The sequence below is a fragment of the Culex quinquefasciatus genome, chromosome 3 (assembly GCF_015732765.1).
Source record: "Culex quinquefasciatus strain JHB chromosome 3, VPISU_Cqui_1.0_pri_paternal, whole genome shotgun sequence".
NCBI classification, from domain to species: Eukaryota; Metazoa; Arthropoda; class Insecta; order Diptera; family Culicidae; genus Culex; species Culex quinquefasciatus.
The window spans coordinates 330,980-356,021 of record NC_051863.1 but is presented as its reverse complement, the minus strand read 5'-3'; the positions used below and the strand labels follow the sequence as shown (position 1 = coordinate 356,021).

Below are 25,042 nucleotides of genomic sequence, written 5' to 3'. Positions count from 1 at the left end.
CTGGTGCTCCTTTGAAGAAAAAGTGCCGGGAAACGGAAGGTTGTTTGGTTGGTTAGGGGATTTATTAGGTCACACTTTTTGTCCCCAGCAAACAATAGAAACCACGAAACACCATTTGCCGACGTTCTAGAGGATTACTTTATCGTCCGGGAGTGGTTAAAAGGGGGGGCTGGAATGATGAATTGGGGGTCAGCTGTATGACTGATGGAATCACTTTAATTACTCAACAATGCAATGTCGCCGTTTAGCTTTTGGTTTCCTAGAATTTTTTTAACACATTTTAGAACATAGAAAACGCTGTTATTGATAAATAGGAGGAAATTCTCGTATGTTAGGCGCTCGCTCCTAACTCCATTCAGTTTGCTTATTTTCATTTTTTAAACATGTTATTTTGTAAAACTATTGATAGAAACTTGTTTTAATTAAACCAAGTTGTCATTCATTAGGCCATTGCATATTTTAATTTAAGTTTTCGTTTCCCCAAAAAATAGGAGGCAAAAAATTTTAACTGTCCTAAATTAAATTTTCATTGACAAAACTTTTAAAATCGATTTGAAATTGTTCATTTCTAATCTATTTACAAATTTTGAATTTTGGGATCACAAATCAGTACATAACATAAATGTTTGGGAAGAAAATATTTTCATGAATTCACTGTTATTTTGCTTATAGCATAATTGACAGTAGTGATGTATGATGCATTTTGTGACATTTTTTGTTTCCAGGTTTCGAAAATCAAACTCTCAGTTTCCGTACTGAGTTTTCGATCATTCAAAATGACCGTTAAACTGTTTATTGATGGATTTTTAACCAGATTTAAGTCTGTTTGTCTGTGGATAAACTTAAATTCGACTCTTTTTTATACAACGTAGTGTATTAACCTCTAGCTATGGTTTCACCCAACATTAGCCTCAACAATCAGCGTGTGCCTATCACAAGCTTGGTTACGCGCACGTGAAAAATCACGTGGGCAGCAAAACGGAACAAAAGCCCATCCAACAACAACAAGAAGCGGCAAACATTCGCACAACTTTTTATCTGAAATTGTGAGTGGAGAGAACAAAACAACGAAAAACAAAAAACGGAAGTGGTACCGTCCATCCAGGGTGTATTGGCCTGTCCCAGGTACGAAAACCCATCACAAAACTTGCCAAAGTAGACGGCGGCGGCGGCATATTGCGTGTCTGGAAGCTACCGAGAGAACAAAACACCGAAAAAGAACGACATAGGAAAAAAGTAGTACGATATGGTGGAACCATGTTTTTTTTTCGTGGGTGGTGAGGGGAAGGTAAGGCAAAAAACCTAACGGGGAAATGATTTTCTTGGGTTTTTTTTTCGTTCCGCGAAATCATGCGATTGGCCCGTGGATTTATTATCCTTGTTTTGTTCTTCGCTTTTTTGTCGTCGTCGTCGTACGTACTCTTTTTGAGGTTCGTCGAAGCGCGCGAAAAAGAATAATATTATATGATCAAGGTTTTTATGTTTGTTTCCATTAGGATTAGGCTCGCATTAGGCTTTACACATTTTCGTTCGGCTTGGAAGGCCGCTAACTTTGCTTTTAATATCCGGGTCCGGTTTCGTGGGGTGGCACAATCCCGAACGGAAGAAAATGGAATGAAAGAAAATAAAAAATAAAGAAACACACAATCTAATTATGCTGGATCAGCCAAATATTAATGCTTCTTGGAAGTGGATAACTTTTAGGATGAACTAGGTTAATTTTTAAGAATATAAGCGGGTCTTATGATCTAATTCAAATGTTACGCCGAGTAGCAAGTTTTACAGCGTTACATAGGGATGCGCTTCATGAAAAGTTATGCATTTTTTTCATCAATTTATCGTTTAAACTTTCTCGTCAATGAAGCACCAAAATACTCAACGAATATTAAAGATCGAGAAAATTGATTAATGTTTCGCTAAGAAGCAACGTGTAGCCGAAAGGTTTTTATAATAATACAGTATAGACTCGATTATCCGAACGTCTTGGCAAAGTTTCACTCCTGATAATCGAACCAAGAAATTTTTTTTTGTCTTTATGTTTGTCTTATTTTTAAGCTTTAGTATGACCCCAGTAGCAAATTTTCTGAACTTTTCAAAAAAATATTTTTAGAAATGGTCACTCATGGTCACTATTTTTAAAAATTGAAAAACTGCAAATATTTCGCTAAAATCAAACTTTCGGTGGCTATATCTTGAAAACGGAGCCCTTTATCAAAACATCTGTAAAGTACTTTTCGATTGCAAATTCAATTTTGCAAAAAAATCATAACTCGGCGGCAGATTTTTTGACCATGTTTCTCTATGGCTCAAAAGTTGCGGATTTTTGTCCCCAAAAACATATCAAAAAATCTCGAAAATCAAAAAATACGTATTTTGGGAAATTGAGTTTTAGTGAAAAAAAAGTTGATAAAAAAATCTGCGATTTTTTTTCCGTGTAACAATTTTTTTCTCGAAAGTCCTCAACAATACCTACAACTTTGCTGAAGACACCAAATTGATCAGAAAATTCACTCAAAAGTTACAGCTGTTTGAATATTTACATACCATTTTTGTATGGACAGCAGCCAAAATTGTATGGAGACTTGTATGGGTAAACCAATGACGCAAAATAGCTTATTTGGTCATAGGGAAGGCCCCTACAAATTTTGAGTCAAATAAAAAAAAATATAAAAAAAGAAATGGTCGAAATCGGCCGATTTCGCAGAGAGTTGCTCAAATTTCAAAATATTATTCAAACAAGAAGACAAACTAGCCAAAATATTAAATGATACTCGACATGTGGCCAGTAATCCTCTATACTCTGATAAAAATTCTATAGCCAAAAGCTGCACATCAATCTGATGCAGTCAAGAAAATTTACAAAAAAAATTCATTGTGTTTATAAAATCTTGAATATTTTTCATTCCTGATAAAAAAAAATACAAGTATAAAGTACGTATTCCAAGTTAAGTTTCCCTGAATTAATCCAACACATTCCCCTAATACAATTAGCCAGTCTGTGCCTGCCTATATTCGGCAAGTAGGTATTTCCGTCGCAGGGGAAAATTTCAAATCGTATTAATTACATCGGGGCGTGATTTCCGTACAGCACCCCCTTCAAAAACCAAGCCCGGCCCGGCCGCGGCGTTTACTCTCAAAATATAATTAATTTTTTAATGCGCATTAATTGCGTTGCGTATATACTTTCTCTCTTTTTCCAACTTTCTTCTGCGGTGGGTGGCTTCCGCGAGGACAATAACTCACAAACCACCACCACTAGGGAAATCCGGAAGCAGAAAAAAAGAAAATTCCGCGCCCGGGAACACACGGATGGAACGGGCAGAAAAAAATATATTAATGAGCTCTTGTTGTGACAGTTAACAAGTTGAAGCTGGAGCAGAGAATAATAGCTCTCTTCTGCACTAGCCTGTTCGTGGCACTTGCTTGGAAAGCCTCCGGAATGGTCCTCCTGCTACATACTTTATTTTATCCCATCAGGCTGGTCCAAAGAAACCCCCGTTTTGCGATTTAATCCGTTCTTTTATCCTCGTTGTAAGAACCAGTCTTTCGTCCCCCCATCGAGCAGGGGGTGGTACTAACTCCCCAGCGCGCCACACGTAGAGTAATAAAAAACACCACCATGCATAATAGATTATGGAGAACTTATAACATCCTTAATCGTTTTTTGGGGGATTGCATTTACATAAGAAGTGAGCGCGCGCGCTGAACGAGCAGCAGTTCTTTCTTCGTTCGTTTTCTCTCGATTTAGGCCGACACCGACGACGTGTTGATTTTCACTTACATGTGAGGCAGAAAAACTTTGTCTGTTTCAGAAGCAACCCACCCGAAAAAAGAATCATTTTGTTCAAGCCGAAAATTATTTTACTTCTGCTGAAACGAATTAGACTTTTCCGAATTGTTTGCGTTTGGCGTCAGAATTTTCCCCCCGTTTTTTCCTATCATCACCGTTGTCGTCTGGCTTTACACGTACACATACAAACAGAGAGTACACAAACTCTCTATACTGTAACGTAAATTGAAAGTCCACAGCTGAATAATTGATGTATATTAGAATACGTCGAGAGGGGAAACTCGCCGACACCCGAAAAACCCCGCCTGGAACCGGAGTGGGAGGTTCTAACATTCCACTTACTTATTTATGGCCACTGTCCACTACTTGAGCCACCCAAGAACTCACACACTCCCACATAAAACACACCACATTTCGATCTGGCAATCCGTTCTGTGGTCAAAATGGAAAAAAAAACAAAAAAAAGTTTCTACAAGGACATCCCGCCACACGATTTGGCGCTTGTGGTGTTTGCGTGAGTGAAAGCCTTTTTTTTGGTCCCTCCAAATCGGATTAGGATCTTTCCGGCGCGGTGTCGTCGTCAACGCCATGTGGTCTTCCTAGAATCAATAATTACGCGCCTTTAAATGTGACTTTTTATAGTCGTGTGAAATACCGTGCGTCTCCATCGAACTCATCGCGTGCGTGAAAGGGGCAATAAAGGGAGAAAATTCAATTAAACGAAAAGCTATCCGCTTCGTTAAAATCTAGCACATGCACATAAATGCTTAGTTGTGTCATGTGAAATTCTGTCATAATTAAGTTTCGAGAAAACAAAACTGAATCGACCATTTATATATATTTATATATTTTTTTATAGGTCCTATAAACATATAAAAAAACTCTTGACTTCTTCAGTTGATTTTGAAATGAAATTTTGAATCGTCTCATGTGCATAAAACATTAAAAAAAATCAAATTATTTGATAAATGGACAGATAGTTTTTGCAATTGCAGAAAACACCCTTTGCTCATGTGTTTAGTCGATTCACCTTTTGCCGTGTCAGCAATGAAAACCACCTTGAAAAGTGTTACTTTTGATACAAGAGTTGAAATTTAGAACATTTCCACATTTGTATCGATCAGTTATAACGTCATGATTCGAAATCCGGACACTTAGTAGCATATCATTTTTGTTATAGCTGGCAAAAAATCATGTAATAAGTTGGAAATGTAGAAATATCATCAGGATGTAGTATAAACAGGCTGTTTTAAGAGAATGCATGCAAAATATGTCTTTTCTAACAATTTTTCATAAGAATTTGAAAATTAAAATGACTTGTGCTTCGAATTCCGGACACTGATAAAGGTTGATTCGAAATCGGGACACCTTTGCTTCGAATTCCGGACACTCGATTAAACTAGTGAATTGCACAAATTTGGACTGAATTGTTAGTGAATGGCATTCTTTAGCTCTCAAATTAGCTGTTAACATCAAATCAATCGATATTTTACATAAAAAATTTGGTAGAATTTATGGAAATCAAAACCATAAATTTCAGCTTTGCCTTCCCGGTGCTTCGGACGCCTATGAAAAATATTTCAGTGAAATGTTTCGCATTTTTTGGTAATCTTATAATTTTAATTTATTTAATTGTTTTGACATTAACTACAGCATTCAAACAAACTTTAAATAAAAGTTGACGTTAGAATTCATCAAATAACACAGTTTGGACATTCACAATGTGAACTTATATCCAAAAAATGATAAAACAAGATGAGGTGTCCGGGTTTCGAAGCGTCCGGGAATTCGAATCATGACGTTACACGCAGAAAAATACGGCATATTTGAATCAACAAAACGTTTTGTTGATTTGGAAATCAAGATTTTTGTTTAATCAACGCTAAACGTCAAAGCAACTTTTTCAAAAGCAAAAGAAATTTCTCTATATTTTGCATTTTTGGACTTTGTTGATACGACCATTAGTTGCTGAGATATCGACATTTGAAAATGGTGGGTTGTTTGGGTGAGACTAAAAAAACATCAATTTTCTTGTTTTTAAACCATTGCATGGCAATATCTCAGCAACTAAGGGTCGTATCAACAAAGTCCAAAAATGCAAAATATAGAGAAATTTTTTTCAGCTTTCCAAAAATATTTTTTTTCAAAAGTGAGCAAACATGTGCACTAATTTAAAAAAAATGAAAAACTGCGATTATTTTCAAAAAAGTCACCTAAAATGGATTTAACTTGAAAACTGTGCCCTTAATCAAAATTTCACTAAAGTACTTTTTGATTGCAAATTCAATTTACATCAAAAAATGAAATTGAAAAAAATTGCGACCAATATTTAAATTTTTTGAAAAAAAATGTATGGATTCAAACAAATTTAACTCGTTCAAATATTTTTTGTCCATTCTGGAAATTTCTGAAAAGTTGGCATTAAATGTCCTCTAAAATATACCAAAAAAAAATAAAAATAGTGTTATTTTGCAAATCAAGTTTTAGTGACAAAAAGTGAAATTAAATATCACCAACATTTTTTTTTTACCGTGCATCATTTTTTTTTTTTCATTGTAGTCCATATCCATACCTACAACTTTGCCGAAGACACCAAATCGATCAAAAATTCCTTCTAAAGATACAGATTTTTGTATTTTCATACATCATTTTTGTATGGACAGCTGCCATATTTGTATGGAAAATTATGTGCACAAACCAATGATGCAAAATGGCTTTTTTGGGCATACAGAAGGCACCATAAAAGTTTCAGCCGGATTAAAAAATACAGAAAAAATCGAATGACCGAAACCTCAGAGAATAGCTCTGCTACTACAGTCAAGACTCGATTATCCGAACGCCGTGGCAAAATTTCATTTCGGATAAACGAAACTTCGGATAATCGCAAAAGGATTTTTTTATCGTTGTCTTATTTTTGATTGATGAGCCCTAAACTATTCTAAAGTGATTAAAAAAATTTAAGTCCAAAATGGCAGCCGAAATGTCGGTGATGACATTATGACATTATTATTGAAAAAATGCATTCTGCGTATTAAAAAACTCGAATTTGATTTTAAAAGTAAGAAAATATAAAATACGTTTTTTTCTTCTTCGTGATCCGATTATCCGAAGTCCCATACAAACCTTCGGATAATCGAGTCTGGGGTGTACTCTTAATTTGTACGGATAATTGGGTGGCCTGTCGTTTGCAAATTTGCAAACGAATAATAATAATAATCTTCGAAAGAATCTTACTTTATTAAAAAGACAGTTTTTGGTTTCAATAAAACTTCAAAACAACTCTAAAAATTCTGGAGGGGTTTTTTCTGATAACAGTAAGGGTAAACAGTTATTTATGATCTACTTATTTATGATTTGAGCTAGGTATAATTTATTTGAAAATATTATCATTTTCATTAAAGCAGTGATGAAATGTATGTCAATTTAAATGTATAGCCTTTAATTTTTTGCAAATTTATTCATGACCAATTGCGTTGAAACAATGATCTGAATTCTATTTTTAATAAAAAGTTAATCTAGTAGAAAACTTCAACCTGTATTAAACAAAAACTTTTATCGAGCCTTACGCGAGAGTCACGGTACATCTACCAGCGCTGTGAAGTGAAGGAAAACTTACGCTAAAAGGAACAAAACTGATTAACAAAACTTATTTACCGAATGGATATTGCTTCCTCCCTCGTTGCGTTTGAAGCGTGGGACTGGAACAAAAAAAAAACAAACTCCAGACCAGCGCGGTGTGGAACACAGGGAACGCGACGCACTATAGCACCAGGTCTCGAGCCACTAATCCACTTTGAGAAGCATTAAAACTGTTTGCACAAATCCTATGCAAATTTAGTTTTCCGCTGGCCACACTCACTAACAAACACACAATTTTCCACTCTTTTCCCACCGGTTAGTACACACAGAATTTTCCGAAGCAGGCAGGTCTTCCGCGTTCGTGATCTTGCAAAATTGAAATCACTCAATCACGTGGCGAAGCTGATGAGGATGCTGGTCTGGTCTGGTCGATGTGGAGTATTCCGTTAGACTGGGGCGAGTTTCAATTAACAAGATAACCAAACACCGATTTTTCGTCACTAGCTCAATGGTTACGTCTTAATTCCAGTGAAATACCACAATAATCATATTCCTTGCCCTTTTGTTTTTATTTTTCAGAAACTTAAACCGGGCAGTTTTTTTTTCTGAAATCGTTGGACTATTGCGCGCTCACATTTCACGCTGGCCTGCGTAAAACCACTTCACACGAATGGTTTTATTCACTATTTTCGAGCACAGGTACGAACATGTGTAAACGAAATGACAAAACTAACAGAGAGAATTAAGAAAAAAAAAATGAAAATACCACAGGTTAAGCCGCCGCAATCCGAACCGTCGTGATGAGTATCAAATTTCCCAATTGTTTTCAGGCCTCGTTACGCGCAGCGTCCATTTCACAGCTTAAAAACTGGATGAGGTTCTCTCCGCACCGCCCCTCACCCGAAATTAAACTCCGATGCCAAAAGGGCAAATGTTATAATTTCACTTTCCCGCCTCTTTGTTACAGGTGTCCAGAGCGTGGCGCTGGGCTTTTTTTTTTGTCTCACAGCAAGCCGCGAAGCGAAAAATTTCACGTTTACACCGGACCACTTTCGAAGTGCGACTGAATCGGTCCAAGTTGGCCAGAACGCGCCACCATAAAGCCGGCTGGTTGTTGTGTGGTCGTGGTGTGCTGTGATGATGATGGTTTTCCTCGGTGGAAAAACAAAATCGAGAGAAAGGGAGAAAATGAAAGAGGGTGAGCTTTCCGAAGGGTGGTAGTCAGGGATGCCATATCTACGGATTTCATCCACTTCTAAGGATCTATGGAAGGACCTTCGAAATCTACAGGTTTTTCATAACGACCATCCAAGTAAAAAAAAAAATACATTAGACAAACCTTTATTTAATGTTGTTGTTGTTTTTCAACTTAATGCGATTGTTTGGGAAATTTCTCAATTATTAGGGCTGTTGCAAATATTTTTTTATGAAAAGAAAATGAAAATGAAAATTGAAATTACTAACCATGGTTTCAACATTTTAATGAAAAAAGTGTTTAAAAATGCATTATATACCTGTCCAGTTGTTTTGCCATCATTAGTTTTCAAAATATCTAAGTATTGACGAACATTTTATTTTTGCGAAAAATGAAATTTTTGCGGTGCTGTACATTGGGATTTCATAAAAATTCTAAACATTTTTAAACAAGCCCAAACATGCTAAATATGATTACCAATGCAGAAAAATGCATTTTAGATTGTTTTCAGTTGATTAGACTCCTATTTTCATGGAAATTTTGAAGTTTTTTGGAAAAATATTTTTTTTGTCCCCTGATTTTTCAGACCAATTTTGAAGGGGGTGACATTAACTTTGAAAGTTTTTTGCAATGGCCTCAAATCAGATCATTAATTATCGAGATATCATCAGCTATAAAGATTTTCAATATCTTTAAAAAAAATAGACAAAAGGCAATTATTTAAAAACTCTTTTTTTTAGATTTTCATTCATGAACACTATTTTAGAAAAACCAAAAATTACTATCCATGAAATATGCCCACAAAAATTTTACCAAAAAAAAAAACTTTTGTACATTTTAATTGCAAATTTGATTTGCTATCAAAAGTGGTTTAATAAAATTTAAGCTACATTCTTTGAAAAAAAAAATCACGAAGATCTCTAATCTAATCTAATCTAATCGAACACAATCGCAGCCAGTCCGAAGAAAGCATCCTGGAAGAAGAAAGATTTCATTTTTTAACATTGAAATTTTTAATTGAAAAACATTAATGAAGTTCAATACTTTCAATTTAATTTTTTGCCACGCTCTATCTCAGCAACAATTTTCTCGATTTTTGAAATTCTCAAAATAAAAATTGTAGAAAATTTTCTAAGCTATTCAAAATTTTAATTCTTTGCAACGCTCTAGCTCAGCAACTATTTTCTCGATTTTCAAAACCATTAAAATGAAAATTGTAGAAAATTTTCTCCGCTATTTGACCGAAAAAATACGTAAAGTACATGTAGGATGCAAATTTGATTTTGCTATAAATGGGTGTTTGATGAAATTGAACGTACATTTTTATTATATTATTTCAAAAACTCTAAAATTGCAAATCAGTAAAATTCTTAGAAATCTAAGACTTTTTTTTGATAATTTCTAAATGCTTTGCACAAATTATGTGTGGGCTTCAAAGACCAGCCCTCTGAAAAAAATCAAGAATTCGGAAGTTTTAAAAAAAGAAAATAGAGGACCAATACACAAAGTTTTATTTTTGAAACCGCCTTGAGTTAGGGATATTCACAAACATCAAAAAATCAAGAAAAAATTGTTTATTGAAACTTTAAAAAAAAAAATAACTCAAGAATTCGACTTCCCCCAGTCCTGGCATCCCTGGCTGGGGTGGCAAGAGAAGAGAAGGAGAGAGAGAAAATTGAGCGTGGGAGCGAGAGTCGAAGTTTTCCCGAAAGGACTAAAGAAGAGAAAAGCCAAATTTTTATGAATGAGAACGAGGAAAAAGGCCTACTGTGTGCAGCGTGGTCTGCTTTGTTGTTGACGACTGTTGTTTGTTGTACGAAGGTGGTGGTGGGGTGAGCGAATGAAGCCGGTGCAAATGCAGTTCTTGTCGACGCATACTTTGTTTGGAAAGGGGACCATTATTTAGACTTTGGTCGAACGAACTCTGCCATTCATTACACAAAAGATTACGGTGCTTTGATTTCTTTGAAGTTTTTCTCATAATTATATCCGAGAGAAAGTGTGCAGTGCAGTTGCATCTAGATCTTCAATGTGGAGAGCTTTTGAATTATGCTTTTTTGTATTTCCTACGTCTAGTTTAGAACTCTTAAACATATTGAATTAAGGGATAGTTTCACTATTGAATGTAATTAAACTAAATTACTGGCTTCATTCAATCCTAAATGATATTATGGACAAATACTTCCATAAAAAATCAAGTTGACTTTCCTTATTCAAGTTACCGGGTAATTATTTTATGATGCTAATTTGCTTCCAAAAAAACCTCTTTCCCAAATTGCACCCCCGCAAAGTTAATAACAGTCGCGTGCTCTGTTACCTTCACAAACACTCACTTTCTCTTCATATCTCTCCCCTAATATTCCCCTTTTAAATTCCCTTTCATCATCGCACACATTCACTGTTTGGCGCGTGTAAGCATTCACGACGGCGCTGCGCATGTGCCACACATTAACACCCCCTCCCCTAATTTTGATTGAATCGCCGCGTCGGTCATCATCAAAGTAGGCAATCGAGCGGCACGCGTCCTGGCATCCCGACGTGGTGCCTTCCGCAAATGATGTAGATTAAATTTTGTCCGCGATTTTTTTTTCTGTTAAAATTATAGGAATTTTGAAAGGTTTGGAGGTCACCGATAAAAAAAAGCAAAAATATACGTTATTTGTGGATGATACGATATGCGTCGTGGCCGATTCAAGCATTGAAACCGTCATGGAAATCAGCGATCATCACAAAGAAAAACTTTTTCCTTTCTTAAACATGATTGTGTGTGTTGTTTTTCGAGTTTCCACTTCACACAGAACGTAAACAATTGCATGATGTTGGAAAAAATAGGGGACAAAGTAAAGTGTCTGTTCCTATGAAGAATGGTTTATCATTTATTAATTTTATTTGATTTTTTATGAGATACAACGGGAAAATGATTTCAATCTTTTTAATTTTAAAAATGTAGTTTTTTTTATCAGACGTAAAAGTGCAACAATCACTATAAAAAATGATTCACTGTTAAATTTTCTAAATTTAATTTAACCACTTGGTTTTGAATATTATTTCAGGATAATTTTAATGGTTTATCTTTATTGAAAATTTCAAACATTTATTTGATTCTCAACACAAAGTTACAAACAATAAAAAAAAACTTAATTATTGTTAAAATCTATGTTTAATAAAGCAGTTTTTGCGTGGTCCACGAAAAACAAAAACAGCTACAATTCAAAAAAAATTTAAGTTGTTAGCCCGCCCCTTTTGTAGCTAATTACAAAGGTACAGCAAGTCCTTATCCTTCCATAGAAAGCGACTAGGCCTAATGTTGAGCCTAATTGAATTAACACTTTTTACGTAAAACTTTTGCCTTTTTGGCCTGAAGACGAATTAAATTAAAGCGCTGAAAAGGGTTTTCACACGACCAAAGTTCGCTTTTCAAGTGCATCTGCAACTAATGGAAGAATGGTCATCACATTGAATTCAACTTTTTGTGTGAACCCACCTCCTCCTTCTCCGCTGCGGTGTTCCTGCATCAGTGATGAGCGACTAACGAAAGTTGGTCATGCGGATCCTGGTGTGAAGTTTTTCCCTTGATGCCGGAGAAAGTTTCTTCCAAAGTGTCAAAAAGTCACCCGGAACAAACGGATGCGACAGGTTTGGTCGGTTCGGACCCGGGTGTAACGGAATCAAAAAAAAAAAAAAAGTGTGAAGAAAAAAAACTTTTCCCATTTGATCCAGGAATCGGGTACGGTTATTAGAGCAACATGTGCTGCATCGCCGAAGTCCCTTTCCTCTACCTCGTTCTACCATGGTTTGAACTGGCTAGAAAGAAAGTGCCAAGCTCGTGTACCTTTCGGAAGCAAAGACCCAGCTTGAAAGAGTCCATCACGAGCAGATTTTTTCCCATTCTCTTGCTCCACAGGTCCTGAAAGAACTTTTCCCACTTCATCGCTGTGAAATTGTAAAAAAAGAAACCGTGGCGCACAACTACATGCAACAAAAAAAAATACTCACCATCGTCGAAGGAACTTAATTTTGCCCGGAAGAAGGAAAAGCGCAATGAGAAACTTTTCGCAATCATTTCTCGGGTGTGCCAGTGCACATGTCGATACAGGGACTTTTGGGGGGGTGGAGGAAATCTATCGTATGCTTCAGTTAATATTCCGTGAGAAAAACGTTTGCAGCAGAAATATCAACTATTACTCCTATTTTGGTGCTTGAGCAATTTCCAATTTAGTTCTAAAGCGAACGGTATACCGAAATGCGAAAAAGTGCCAACATATTTTTTTATCTGTTGTTTTGCGATCTTAACGGGCCTGGCTTTAATCATTCGCCAAAAAATCCAACTATAATACGTTTTATTTTCAAAAAGCATTAAAAAAACTTTTGTTCGGAAATTATAGAAACAAAAATTTGCCTTGGTTCGCTGGAACTTTAATTTAGAGACCATCCATATACAACGTGGACACTTTGTTTTGGAAATCTCAACCTCCGCCCCTTCAAATTCACCCCCTCCCTAAATGTGTCTACGTGGTTTCTGGATGACCCCTTATAGAATGGTCTTAATACTATTTATAAAAACATATATTTATTCATGTTAAAATATGACAGACAAAAAATAATTTAAAAGACCCTGTAGATTTTTAAGAAAATTGAAAATTGCGGTTATGAAATACTGGAAAAATGCATTGTTTTAATTTAAGAGGCATTCAAAATTAAAATTTTACTAAAATGGGGTCGCAGAACAAATTTGACTCAAATAGAGTCGCAGAACTTGAAAAGAAAACAAAAATAAAACAATAAAAAAAAATGGGTACATGATTTGATTAGGCTGGTACTAATGTTTTTAAAAGTTTTTGTCACCCCCCCCCCCCCTCCTTCAAAATTGGCCCGAAAAATCAGGGGGCAAAAAAAATATTTTTACAACAAACTTCAAAATTTCAATGAAAATTCAAGGGCAACTAGCTGAAATCAAATTAAATACATTCTCCTGCGTTTAAAATCATTTTTAACATGTTTGGGTTTATTAAAAAATCTTAAGATTTTTTGAAAATTTTCGATGCAAAATCTTTTTTTTCGATACAATTTTTGTTTTTGTCAGATCTTAGATTTTTTGAAAACTAATGATTGCAAAACAACTGAACTAGTGTAAAATGCATTTTAAAACACTTTTTTCATTTAAATGTGAAGATTATGGCTTGTTATTTAAATTTTTATATTTTTTTTATTTTTTTGCCCCCCCCCTTGACCTTGGCCAGGGCCGAGGGACAAAAACTTTTTTAAATATTTGCATCGGCCTTATTGCTGCATAATTTAAAATCTATAACTTCATTTAGTGAATTCAAGCGTAGGTGTAAACTGTCCATATTCGCATAATTGTCCCATGCAAAAACAGCAAGCTAAGAAAAACGCAAAACAAGTTTGCCCCACACATAAGGCTACGTGTAAATTTTTCGCGAAGAAAACTGAATTTCCTTCTGATTTCTAGAACAAAGTACTGGATGTTATATGCTTTTCTGAAAGAACTCGCTATTTTGAACCAAACTGCATCAATAACTCAAAATCGATGAAAATGCATATGGGGCATTTATGCGATCATGGGCAGTAAAGAGCATTTAAAAAATTCAATATGAGTTTTGTTTTGGTTTTTTATTAGGCAATGCCTTGTATTAAACACTCTTTTATAACTACATAAATAGCTGATAATCAGTCTTAAATTTATTACTGAACTCTATTTAAGCAAGTAGGGGAACAGCATCTAATTCCAGCGTGCATCTAATGTTGTCAATTAAAGCTAATTAAAAGCGTTTTCAACTGAACTCGAGTGATAAATAGCTCAATAAGAAGTGAGCAAGCAAGTTTCTATCAAAAGTTTTGCAAAATTAGTTGTTTAAATAGTGAAAATCAGAAAGTTGGATGGAGTTAGGAGCGAGTTCTTAACCTGCCAAACATACGAGAATTTTCCCTAATTTGTCGTATTATCGACATTTTTATTTCTTTAGTTTAGTTTTAGTTTTAAATTTAGTTGTTGGTTTTTAGTTTTAATAAAACATAAGGTCCTTATCATTTAAGTCAATGTATACAAAAAAGGTTGTACCTTCGGTATTTTTTTGAAAAATAAAATACAAATACAAATTATATGAAGTCTTATAAAAACCTTCGGACAATCGAACTTTAGATAATCGAAACTTTGAGCTTCGAGATGTGGAATGTAGTTCCCTACAATTTCACAAATTTTCTCGCGATTTTTTTTTTTTTTAATTTGATAAAACATTGTTCATTTCCGGTGTTTTTTTTTTTGAATTTGATAAAACATTCGCTGGAACTTTTTTATTGAATTTGGTAAAACATTGTTCATTTCGGGGTTTTTTTTTTTCTTTTTTGAAAAGGTCCAATAAACCAAATTTCAATTTTTACTTTTTGGGTGTTTTTTAATACCCCTGACCGAGCCCCTGACTTAAGGCGCTTTAAAAACACCCGAAAAGCAAAAACTGAAAATTGGTTTATTGGACCTTTTCAAAAAAGAAAAAAAAAAACCCCGAAATGAACAATGTTTTACCAAATTCAATTTTTACTTTTTGGGTGTTTTTTAATACCCCTGACCGAGCCCCTGACTTAAGGCGCTTTAAAAACACCCGAAAAGCAAAAACTGAAAATTTGGTTTATTGGACCTTTTCAAAAAAAAAAGTCCAGAATTTATTCTCGAAATGAGTCATTTTGCATCACTAGTTTTTCTATGCAATGTTGGGGGCTGGCATACAAAATTGGTATTTAAATGTATGAATTGTCCACGATCCATACAAAAAAGTTTTTTTTTGTATGGACAATTGTCCACGAGGGGGGGGGGGGGGGTAACAGATTCCCAAAAAAGTGTCCACGTGGTTTATGGATGGTCCCGTATGGACAATTCAAGTTGATAACCACATAAATCCACCAACGTGATTTTTCCTGGTGTCGCTCGTATAAAATGCTGGTAAATTTAAATCAGTGTGTACCAGATTGACAGATCGATTTGTTGTTTACGTTTTCGTTTCGATCTCTGAATCTTAAAATTTAATAAAATTAAAATCTGTAAAATTCAAATTGTTTAAAAAATGTCAGAATATAGTGTTGCTAAAAGCAGTAAATTGGTGTTGAAAGGCGAAAGTTCCAAGTAAGTATTGGAATATAGATGCTTCATAACATTTTGTTGAGTGTTATTGAATTTTTCGCTCATTTCGCAGGGGATCAAAACGCAAACACAAGAAGCACAAAAAAGACAAAGATTCCTCGTCCAAACGGGCCCGCCCGGAGGTTGACGAGGACGCCCTGAAGCACGGCGGCTGGTGGAAGATTGCTAAAACGACCGACATTACCGGCTCGGTGGCGATTCAGTTCGGCAAACGCGCCTACATCAAAGCCCTGGACAACGGACTTTTTACGCTGGGCGCCCCGCACGACGAGGGCGATGGGCCCCATCCGGAGGAAATCTTCACGGCGGTGCTGATCAACGAGGACAAGGTCGCGTTCAAGTCCGGGTACGGCAAATACCTCAAGGTGGAAAAGGATGGCATTATTACGGGCCGGTCGGATGCCGTGTCCGCGGTCGAGCAGTTCGAGCCGGTCTTCGAGGGGGGCAAGATGGCGCTGCTGGCCGCCAACGGGTGCTTCGTTTCGGTCGATCCGGAAGATGACGCGGTGGTGGCGCTGAAGAAGAAAGTGGGCGACAACGAGGTTTGCGTGGTGCGGAGTTGCGCCGAACGTGAGCAGAAAAATACGAAGGAGGTGGCGGTTGAGGAGGAGGGCGATCTGGACCAGGTGGAGATCAACTATGTGTGAGTAGTTGGGGAGGGAGGTTGTTGAAATGAAGGATTGATTTTTTGTGTGTTCTATTTTAGGAAAAAGTTCCAGAAATTCCAGGACAAGAAGCTGCGAGTCAACACGGAGGACAAGACTACGCTGAAGAACGCCCGAGACGAGGGAACGCTCCACGAGGCGCTTCTGGACAGACGCAGCAAAATGAAAGCTGATCGTTACTGCAAATGAAGTGAAAAAAAAAGACTTTGTTTAGCTTACTTCGACTTTTTTTTTATTCACCAAACTCTATCTATATCATTGCGATGCATCTCCTCTCACAGTTCAATTGTCTTGTTGTTTGAAAATACAATTGCTTTTTTCCGGTAAAAAAACGCGCCGTTTTATCCATCTTTTCTTACGTTAATCTCTTTGTTTTCTGTGTGTGTTTGTGTGTGGAATTTGTTTCATTCTACCTTTTCAATTAATTTTGTGACTGCGTGAATTTCTCCTAACATGCAACTTTTACTTATTTTTTTTCTTGTTAGCTGAAATAGGGAGGCCTTCAATGATTATTAGATGATTTTTTTTTTTGATAGATAGTATTACGGATTAGCCAAAATGTTGCCCGAACCTTTAATTATTTGCTGAATATGTGTGTTTTTGTGTGTTGCATCCTTTCCGAAAACTATTCAAGTCTTTCCATTTTAGTATTAGTTATTATATACGTTGGTATTATCCTTCTCCTCCCCTTCCGTCAACTGTTGAGTCCGTACGGCGGCGCGGCGCTTCGGAACCTCCCACCCCTCGATCGGTTCCACGCGACGTGACAGTGCCCTATTTGGTATGCTAAAAAGTATGTTATAATTCGTAACGGGACAAACAAAAGTCGGATTCTACTGGCGCTCGAGAGAAACAAAAAGAAAAAACTCGTAAATCTCTCTAGTTCATCTTGTTTCTTTACTTGGAACAAACATTTATCATTAGTGGAAAGAGCAATACAATGTGTATACATCAAACAAGGATAATGTTTTTCTTCCATATCAGTTGTTGGCGGTACAATCGGGCTGAAATTATTGGGATTTGTTGCAGCATTAGTTGTGTTTTCCTTCTTTTTTTGCTGTGGGTTTAATCTACATTGTGACGACGCATGGATTGTGAAGAGACGCAAGGACTCGAGAAAAGCTGTTTTTGTGTGTGTACGTGTGTTGTGTGTGTGTGTGTTCTTTTGGGGTGTGATTGTTGCTGGCCAATCACTTAGTAGTACAATTCTCAGCTAATTGTCGCCTGCGTTCGCACGAGTCTTAACCATTCGACGAACTCGTCCAGCATCACGGGCCCTGGAAAATCAATATTGATGAATTGAGGGTTTCAAAACAGGCTTAGCAGGGTGGCCACTCATGTCGAGGAATCGGGAAAAAGAGAACAAAAGAAGAGGTAGAAAGAGCAAACTGTCATATACGCTTCTATTAATCTTTTCCAGCTCAATTTTGATCGTCATTTGTGTCATTTGTGTTTGTTTTTCAAGTGATTCATATTATTCATTTTTGTCTTTGTGTTATCCGTTCTTTATCGATGACAAATGTTTATGTTTTGTGTTTGTATTATACTACGATTCGATTGAATTGCCTATTCTATTCTAAATTTCCTCTCTCAGCACAACACGAGAAAGAGAGATGAAAGAAAAAGATCATATGCCTTCGCGTCGTGCGGCAGCTATAGTGTCGTTCGTTTCAACTTCGTGTGCGTTTACTGACGATCTCTTTCTTTCGTTTTTTCGTATCTCACTTCCTTGTGTTTGCTGCGTGGTGACGGACATCATTTGACTGTGATCATGGGAGAGATGATCGGAATCTTTTATTCCGCACTTATTCCCCTGTGTGTGAAACAATCAGCGATCGTACACTTGACGAATGACGGCAAGCCGTGGCAATTTGAGAATAAAGACCATTCTAAGCAGTCTTGTTCATGATGTGTAACAAGCAGCGATTAATCGCAAAATTAATCATAGTCGTCGGATTTTCAACCCTGATCATAAGATAAATAATCATAAGCAGCATAAAAACACAAATCTTACAGAAAAAAAAATATTTCAAAAATTTGAAATTTAGAAATGTCCAATCTCAAAAATACACACAAAAAAACCGTACAAATTAAAGGAAAGAAAAAACTTAAAACATCACATTTTGAAATTCTGGAATGAAGAAAGAAATCCAAAACTTCTAAAATTTAAACAAAAATAAAGGAATAAAAAAAAATCATTCAATTTTAAAATGAGATAAAAACAACAATAAGAATTCTTAAAAGAAAATTTTAATAAAAAAGGAAAATAAAAGGAATCCAAAATTCAGAAAAGCAGAGAAATAAAGGTTAGGAAAATTCAAAAATTAAATGTTTAAGCTCAAAAATACGAACATTAAAAACCATACAAATTGAAACAAATGAAAATGAATAACTTAAAAAATCAAATATAAAAACTCTGCAATGAATAAAATAAAAAAAAACAAAACTTCGGAAATTCAAATACAAAAATGCAGATAATTTAAAATTTAGAAATTTGAAAAATAAAATAAAAATGCTAAAAACACAAATTTTCAAAAATACAGGTACTTAAAAAACAAATGTACACAAAATCTAAACTTCGAGAATAAAAAAATTACAAAAAAAAAAAACTCAAAAAAATCCTTTTTAAAAAAAAAAAAACAAAACATAAATACATATTCAAAAAATCAAACATTAAAATTTTAATTTTTCAAGAGTTCTGATTATAAATATTCAAAAAAAAAAAAAAAAGTCAATCAAACCATCCACATTAACGACCCCCGGGTCTTTTGTGGTCTCTATTGCAAGTTTCTGCTCGAACCTAGGAGTCCGCAGGCTTGAATGGGGAGAGCACCCACACCTCTTTTTACTCCAAGGAACCTTCCACCCCAGTGTTTGAACTGAGGACCTTTGGATTGCGAGTCCAATCGCCGCCAGCGATTCCACCGGAGTAGGCTTGGTTTGGTGTGTTGTTTGTACTTATGGCATGGAGACGACTCCTACACCTGGAATGACTTAACGGCCTAACAACCAAGGCCGGGACCGACATTTTACTTCCTCATCCGATGGAAGGTTGGAGCAGATGGGAATCGAACCCAAAATCATCCGCTTACAAAGCGGACAGCGTAACCATTCGGCCACGCACTGCACCCGAACGTAAAACTCCTGATCAAAAAAAAAACGTAAAACCCCTAATTTAAAAAATATAGGGATCTAAAAAATAATACAGTCATACTCGATTATCCGAAGAGCTCGCTAAAATCTCACTCCGGATAATCGAATCTCGAAATTATATTTTTTTTCTCTTTATTTGGATCACTGGCTCGATCTCTGTCCTAAAATATAACTCCAAAAGTTATTCATGTGATTTTCTGCAATCTAATACGGTGACCAAAATGTCGACGAGGTTATACAAGATGTTATGTCAGAGACATAACCGAAATACACAGGATAATTCAGGGACATGAGGTTTTTGATTCGTTGATTTTGACAGGCTGCATCGGCTTGAGGTACCCCCGCATGCATCTCGCGCAGACAACAAGAACTCTTTCGTGATGTATTTTGCGGCCCTGAAAAGGATCTATTTGTTCAATTTTTTTGGTGTACAGAGCACAGAGAAAATGTGAAGCGATTTTTTTTTTTTCATTTTTCTGGTGGTGCTGCTTGCTCCGCAGAGCGTCAATGCTGCTTTTTACGTACTTGGGAATTTGAAAAAAAAAGGATTTGAGTGGCCACCCTCTGCCCGGACTTGGCCCAGCTTTTCGGTAGGTACTTACAGGCTCCATCGACGTCGTAGTTGTTTAAATCGTTGGAGATAGTACGGGAAAACTCGAGGATGTTACACCACTGATCCTTGTTGATCACTTTGTACTTGGACTGCTCTAAGAACTGGGCAAATTGTGCGTACAGCGGCCAGTGTTTGCCGAGCAGCAGCTGCAGCATCGCCTTGGCCGTTTCAATGTCCATACTGCGTTGGTCTTTGTCCTACGGTGGGAAGTACAACCGTCACTTTGTTCAGTAGCGTTAACGTTAAGAGCACCGACTTACCCTAGCAAAGTCGTACGCATATCTGTAGATCACTTTGAACGTGTTGGACTCGTTCAGCAGGTTGCGCAGGTAGTCGAGCTTGCACTGGACCTTGCCGGCCGTGTCGCACTGCAGATCCGTCAGCCCCTTCAGCCACTCGCTCTGTGTGAAGAAGCCCATATTTTTGGCGCCCATTTTGTACGCTAGCACGAGCATCGCCACGTTCTCCGGCTCGACGCCGACATCCTCGCAGAACTTTTCCATACCTTCTGGTCCTGAACAGTACAGAAAATTATTAGATATAATTAACAAAAATAATGAGCGAAACTCACCCAAAGTGTCCGGATCGTCCGGTGTGGTGTACTCGCGGAACCAAGCGATGCACCGCTTCTGGCTGAAGGCATCGTCCACTTTGCTGTACCTCCTCGAGCTGCAAAAACAGAAATAATGCAATGCAACAAAGATTACTCAACTGCTGGCCTTTCTTTTTCTTTTCATTTCGCGATCGCGATTATTCTAGCCTCTTTGTACATTTCTTCTCCCATAATTAGACCAGAATCCTCCGCGGCAAGTCTCGATCGGCTCCCCTGCTTTTTATCCCAACCGTCAAATTAATAACGCAATAAATAAATAATTTTGGAGCAACACAAAGAAAACTTCTTATCAACGATAACTACACCAAAAGACGAGCATCATCGCATCGTCGCGCGATCATGCCAACAAATGGAGACAGAAAAAAAAGATCTGAAGGATCATCCCGCCGAGCGTCGGATGAACTGGCTGATCGTGATGACGATGCTATGCGCGAGAAATTTCGGCTAAGGTGAGCGCGCGGTAATTTTCGGAAGGAAAAACATTTTACTTTTTCTCTATACGCTCTTTTTTCTTGTTGTGTGCTAAAAATACCGTCCTCCACTCTTTTCTGTTTTTTCGTCGTCATCACACGCGCGACGGTGGTGCTGTGTCCACTTCGGAGCAGGACACCACCACCGCCGTCGTCGCCGTGGCTGCCCCGTGAGATCAGATAGTTCATTCAAGGTATACACGATGTATGTGTGTGTGTGTGTTTGTGTGGGAAAATCAGAAAGAAATAAGTGGCCGCACTGAAGGATGGGTAGATTTTGAAAAATACCTACGGCTAAGAAAAGTGTTTGGCTAGACAGACGCAATAGAAGCTTTCGCCATTAAGTAAAGCTTTGTTTCACTGACATGTATCGGGGCATTCTTTTGGTTGTTTACGATTCTTGATTTTAGAAAATCATTTTTTCGAATATAAACGGTTCAACAAATAGGATAACTACGGTTTTCTTAAACCCTTGAAAAATAGTCTCAATGATAATTCTCGATTAAATATTCTGCATTGGAATCCCATGACTCGAAGGTCGTGTGAAAATTTACTATAGAATTAAAGAGCAAGGTCTTATATACCATTTTTGGCATTATTCTGATATTGAAAAAAAAAACGAAAAATTTCGAAATTCATATGCCAAACTTGATGGTATTTTTATGGTAATTTTAATCTTTGAAAAATTGGCTTTGAGCAACTTTTAATGAGTTTAATTTAAATAACATTTATTTTTCAATCTTATTATTTTACAGATGCTTGGTAAGAACTTCACACATATGCCCGTTTATCAAAAATCAAAAATGTGGCTAAAAATATCACTGATAACAACTTGGAATCATCAGGTGAGTGGATTTTCCTGTTGCATAAGTATGTCTATGAAAGCAATTGGGTCCTAAAATTAAGCTTACATTTGTGTTTCTCCTGTCTCGTCAGAGGCGCTGGAGCAGAAATCCCACGTTAGAGGAAGGCCATGCCCCGGGGGGCGTAGTGCCAATAGTTTCGTTTCGTTTTGTGATATTATTGTTCACAACGATAAAGCTTATTTTTCTGAGTACAATGACCCTTTGTATGACCGCAAAGGATTTAAAATGGTTGTTTAAATCAATTTAAAACAAAACAACTTCGCGACCCTTCTTGATAAAAAAAGGTCCTACTTGACAGCTCGTTCCAAGGGGACCATTGTTTATTCACCAAAAAAAATGTTGTCTTGTCAATTTTTTTGCAAAAGGCCGTTGCAAATATTTTTCAAAGTTTATGCCGCGCCCGTGTTGTGGTGGTCTTCCATATATAAGATTTTGGATATTCCATTTATCCTAGTTAAACCGACAAAAGGCTTGTACAGCTTGCACGAAGATTTTTCGCTTAAAGAATGCAATTTTGTCATTCCAGATTCAAGATATTTTAGTGAGAAAAAAGTACATGTTTTTTTTAATTTCTCGGAAACATGGCCTACTTTTCTTTTTACTTTATTTATTTCTTAAGTTCAAATTTCATTGAGTGTCCAATCAAAATCAGTGACTTTTCAGCTCAAGGCAAAGCCTACTAATCACCTTACGTTGCAAGCATAAGTCGTAAAAGCAAAGATATGCCTTCTAACAGTAATTTTGACCACTGAATCCAAATCTGGAATCATTTTGACAGCTGAAACAATTATGCAAATTCTGCAAACAACCGGTTACTATTTATCAAAACCCGCAGTGTTGAAAGGTTGAGCGAGTTGTGGCGCTATAACCACTGCAAATAGTGTCCAGGGCATTTGTGGAAATACGATGTCCCATCCAAGAGGGTCCCGGACCCCCAAACTTCTTAGCATGATGCTCCCAACGATTCATTGCTTTTCTTAACAAGAACTTCCTCCCCTGTAGATTCATAAATGTATTGTGGTTTGAACATTCAGACTCAATCCAATTTAACGAATCATCTTTGCGGTTAACTTTACGAAGTTGGCCTGGCCGCTTTAACATTTGTGATGTTTCAATGCAATCTAATGCAATGGGGCACTGCAAATGTTAATAATGACAAGAGGATGCTAGGCGTAAATCAACCTAAGACATTTTCGAGGATGCCCTAAGCTAGGGTTAGATTAGATAACAAACCCGCAGTGTTGAAAGTTTTTTTTTTGTACTGCGAGGAGTCTGAGGTTTCAAAAAAAAGTGTTTACGTGGTTTATGAATGGTCACTTTTTAGTTGCAATTCATGTCGCTAAAATTTCACATCTCGGGTTTCGTTCCACTTTAAAAAATATATTTCTGACGAATCTCGTTGTTTTATTTTTTATTTTTAAATAAGAATCAATCGTCCCCAGCAAAATAAAATAAAAAGTGTAGTGTTGAGCTTGATTTTGAAAAAAGAGCACACATTTTTTTATGGCTCAAAAAGAGTACGTCTGGTAACATTATTCACTTAAAAATCGTAACATTTCAGTAAATTTTCCCATTCTCACTTATCATCGTATATGTCTGTTTATTGATTTGTTCATAATAATAAGTCTGACTACCAGGATATCGTAACAGCATAAAATTACAATAAAATGCATGGAGTGCGTGTAAGAAGGCCCTTATCATCCTGGAACCCGAAACTTACCTCTGGCTGCTCTGGTAGGTGTTGCGTTGCCTCTTGGAAGAATGTCGGTCATCCTCGCTAGGTCCCATTTCGGCAGTGGACCGGCGTTTACCTCTGGGCATCTGTGATCTGTCTATTTTGAAGGCTGGGGGTTTGCTCGATTTCGCAAGATAAAATGTCCGTCGCTTCCTCCGCGTCCGGCACCCGAAATTCCGAGCGTGTTGTTGTTCTTCAGTCTTATCGATTGCGTCCCGGCCAAAGTGCTAAAAGTGAACAAACGGCGAGATAGATAGTGCCACCAGTTAGTGTTTGCTTCAGCTGATTTTACGCGAGGCAATTTCGTCACAGCCAGACGGGGCAAACAAAATGACGTTTTCACACCTTAAAAATCTTCCGCGACAACACAAAAAATCGAACGTTCTGAACACTACTTTCTCCTGCCAGACAATTACAAACGTCACTCAACTAGCCAAAAAGAACTGTCATTAAAATAGAAACGAGTTTCGTCACCGGACTCTTCCCCCACCGCTGCTGGGAATCAATGCAGCAGGCTCTGATCGAAACATAATTTTGGTCCTTTGCGTTTCCATCTCTCTTTTTACCTCAAATTAATTGCACCTGACCTGCTATGATCGCTTTCTCATGAAACGCACCTAATTGAGTACACGCACAGCGGAAATCTTCAGAAAATGATCTTTGTTTTTTTTTCTAGCTCAATATTTTTTCCCCTATCTTCTGGCCAATTCAACAAAATCAAAGTCAAAATTCCGATTAAAATAATTTTTATTGTACTTACCTTTCCGACTCCAAAGTGGATCGATTCGAAGGAAAAAAAAGTGCAAAAAAAGGGTTGCTGCGATGCAGCAAATCGTCTGCTGTAGGCGGAGTGGCTTTCCACGACTTTTCACCCGATTAGCACTTTTCCTCGATAACGCGATGCCACGCAACGGTGGAAATTCGCACTTCCTCCCCCGGGAGCAGCACAAGATGGCAAGAATATCTGGGCGGGTGATTAATTTACACGGCTAGCTTTCATGTTTTCAACACACACGGAAGGCGAAGGAAAACTCGAACAAGCGACAGCGACACGGACGGAGTCGAGTCGAATCGTCGGACAGTACGAGCCAGGGTTGCCGAAATTGGCTTTTTACGGAAAATCTGTACGCGTTTCTGGCTAAAGTCTGCACAGGCACTGTACGACAGATCTGTCAACATAATTGGGTCCTAAAATGAAGCTTAGATTGCT

At 37.1% G+C, this 25,042-nt stretch overlaps 3 protein-coding genes across 7 annotated transcripts in view; 1 reads left to right on the top strand and 2 right to left on the bottom strand.

Annotated features, from left to right (window-relative positions):
* LOC6046078 overlaps window positions 1-8,481 on the bottom strand; it is a 50,328-nt gene extending 41,847 nt beyond the window's left edge. Inside the window, exon 1 of the mRNA XM_038259243.1 lies at window positions 7,445-8,481. The gene's annotated coding sequence lies outside the window, so the exon portion shown is untranslated. The remainder of the gene's footprint in view (window positions 1-7,444) is intronic.
* A 7,056-nt stretch (window positions 8,482-15,537) lies between these two features.
* On the top strand, window positions 15,538-16,600 carry LOC6046082 (protein FRG1 homolog). The gene is made up of 3 exons (XM_038262517.1): window positions 15,538-15,699; window positions 15,770-16,360; window positions 16,424-16,600. Exons 1-3 carry the CDS (start codon window positions 15,641-15,643, stop codon window positions 16,569-16,571), a joined length of 798 nt encoding a protein of 265 aa, XP_038118445.1. The 5' UTR covers window positions 15,538-15,640; the 3' UTR covers window positions 16,572-16,600.
* LOC6046083 (DCN1-like protein 4) lies at window positions 16,596-24,915 on the bottom strand. Of its 5 annotated transcripts, none has more exons than XM_038262518.1 (6): window positions 24,593-24,915; window positions 23,818-24,059; window positions 20,720-20,817; window positions 20,409-20,662; window positions 20,138-20,345; window positions 16,596-17,659 (listed from the first exon to the last, which is right to left on the bottom strand). In XM_038262518.1, exons 2-6 carry the CDS (start codon window positions 23,916-23,918, stop codon window positions 17,592-17,594), a joined length of 729 nt encoding a protein of 242 aa, XP_038118446.1. In that variant the 5' UTR covers window positions 23,919-24,059; window positions 24,593-24,915; the 3' UTR covers window positions 16,596-17,591. The 5 variants fall into 5 exon arrangements, with proteins under 5 accessions (XP_038118446.1, XP_038118448.1, XP_038118447.1 ...); XM_038262520.1 differs by lacking the exon at window positions 24,593-24,915 and adding an exon at window positions 24,178-24,304; XM_038262519.1 differs by lacking the exon at window positions 24,593-24,915 and adding an exon at window positions 24,125-24,186.
* Between the last annotated feature and the right edge of the window lie 127 nt (window positions 24,916-25,042).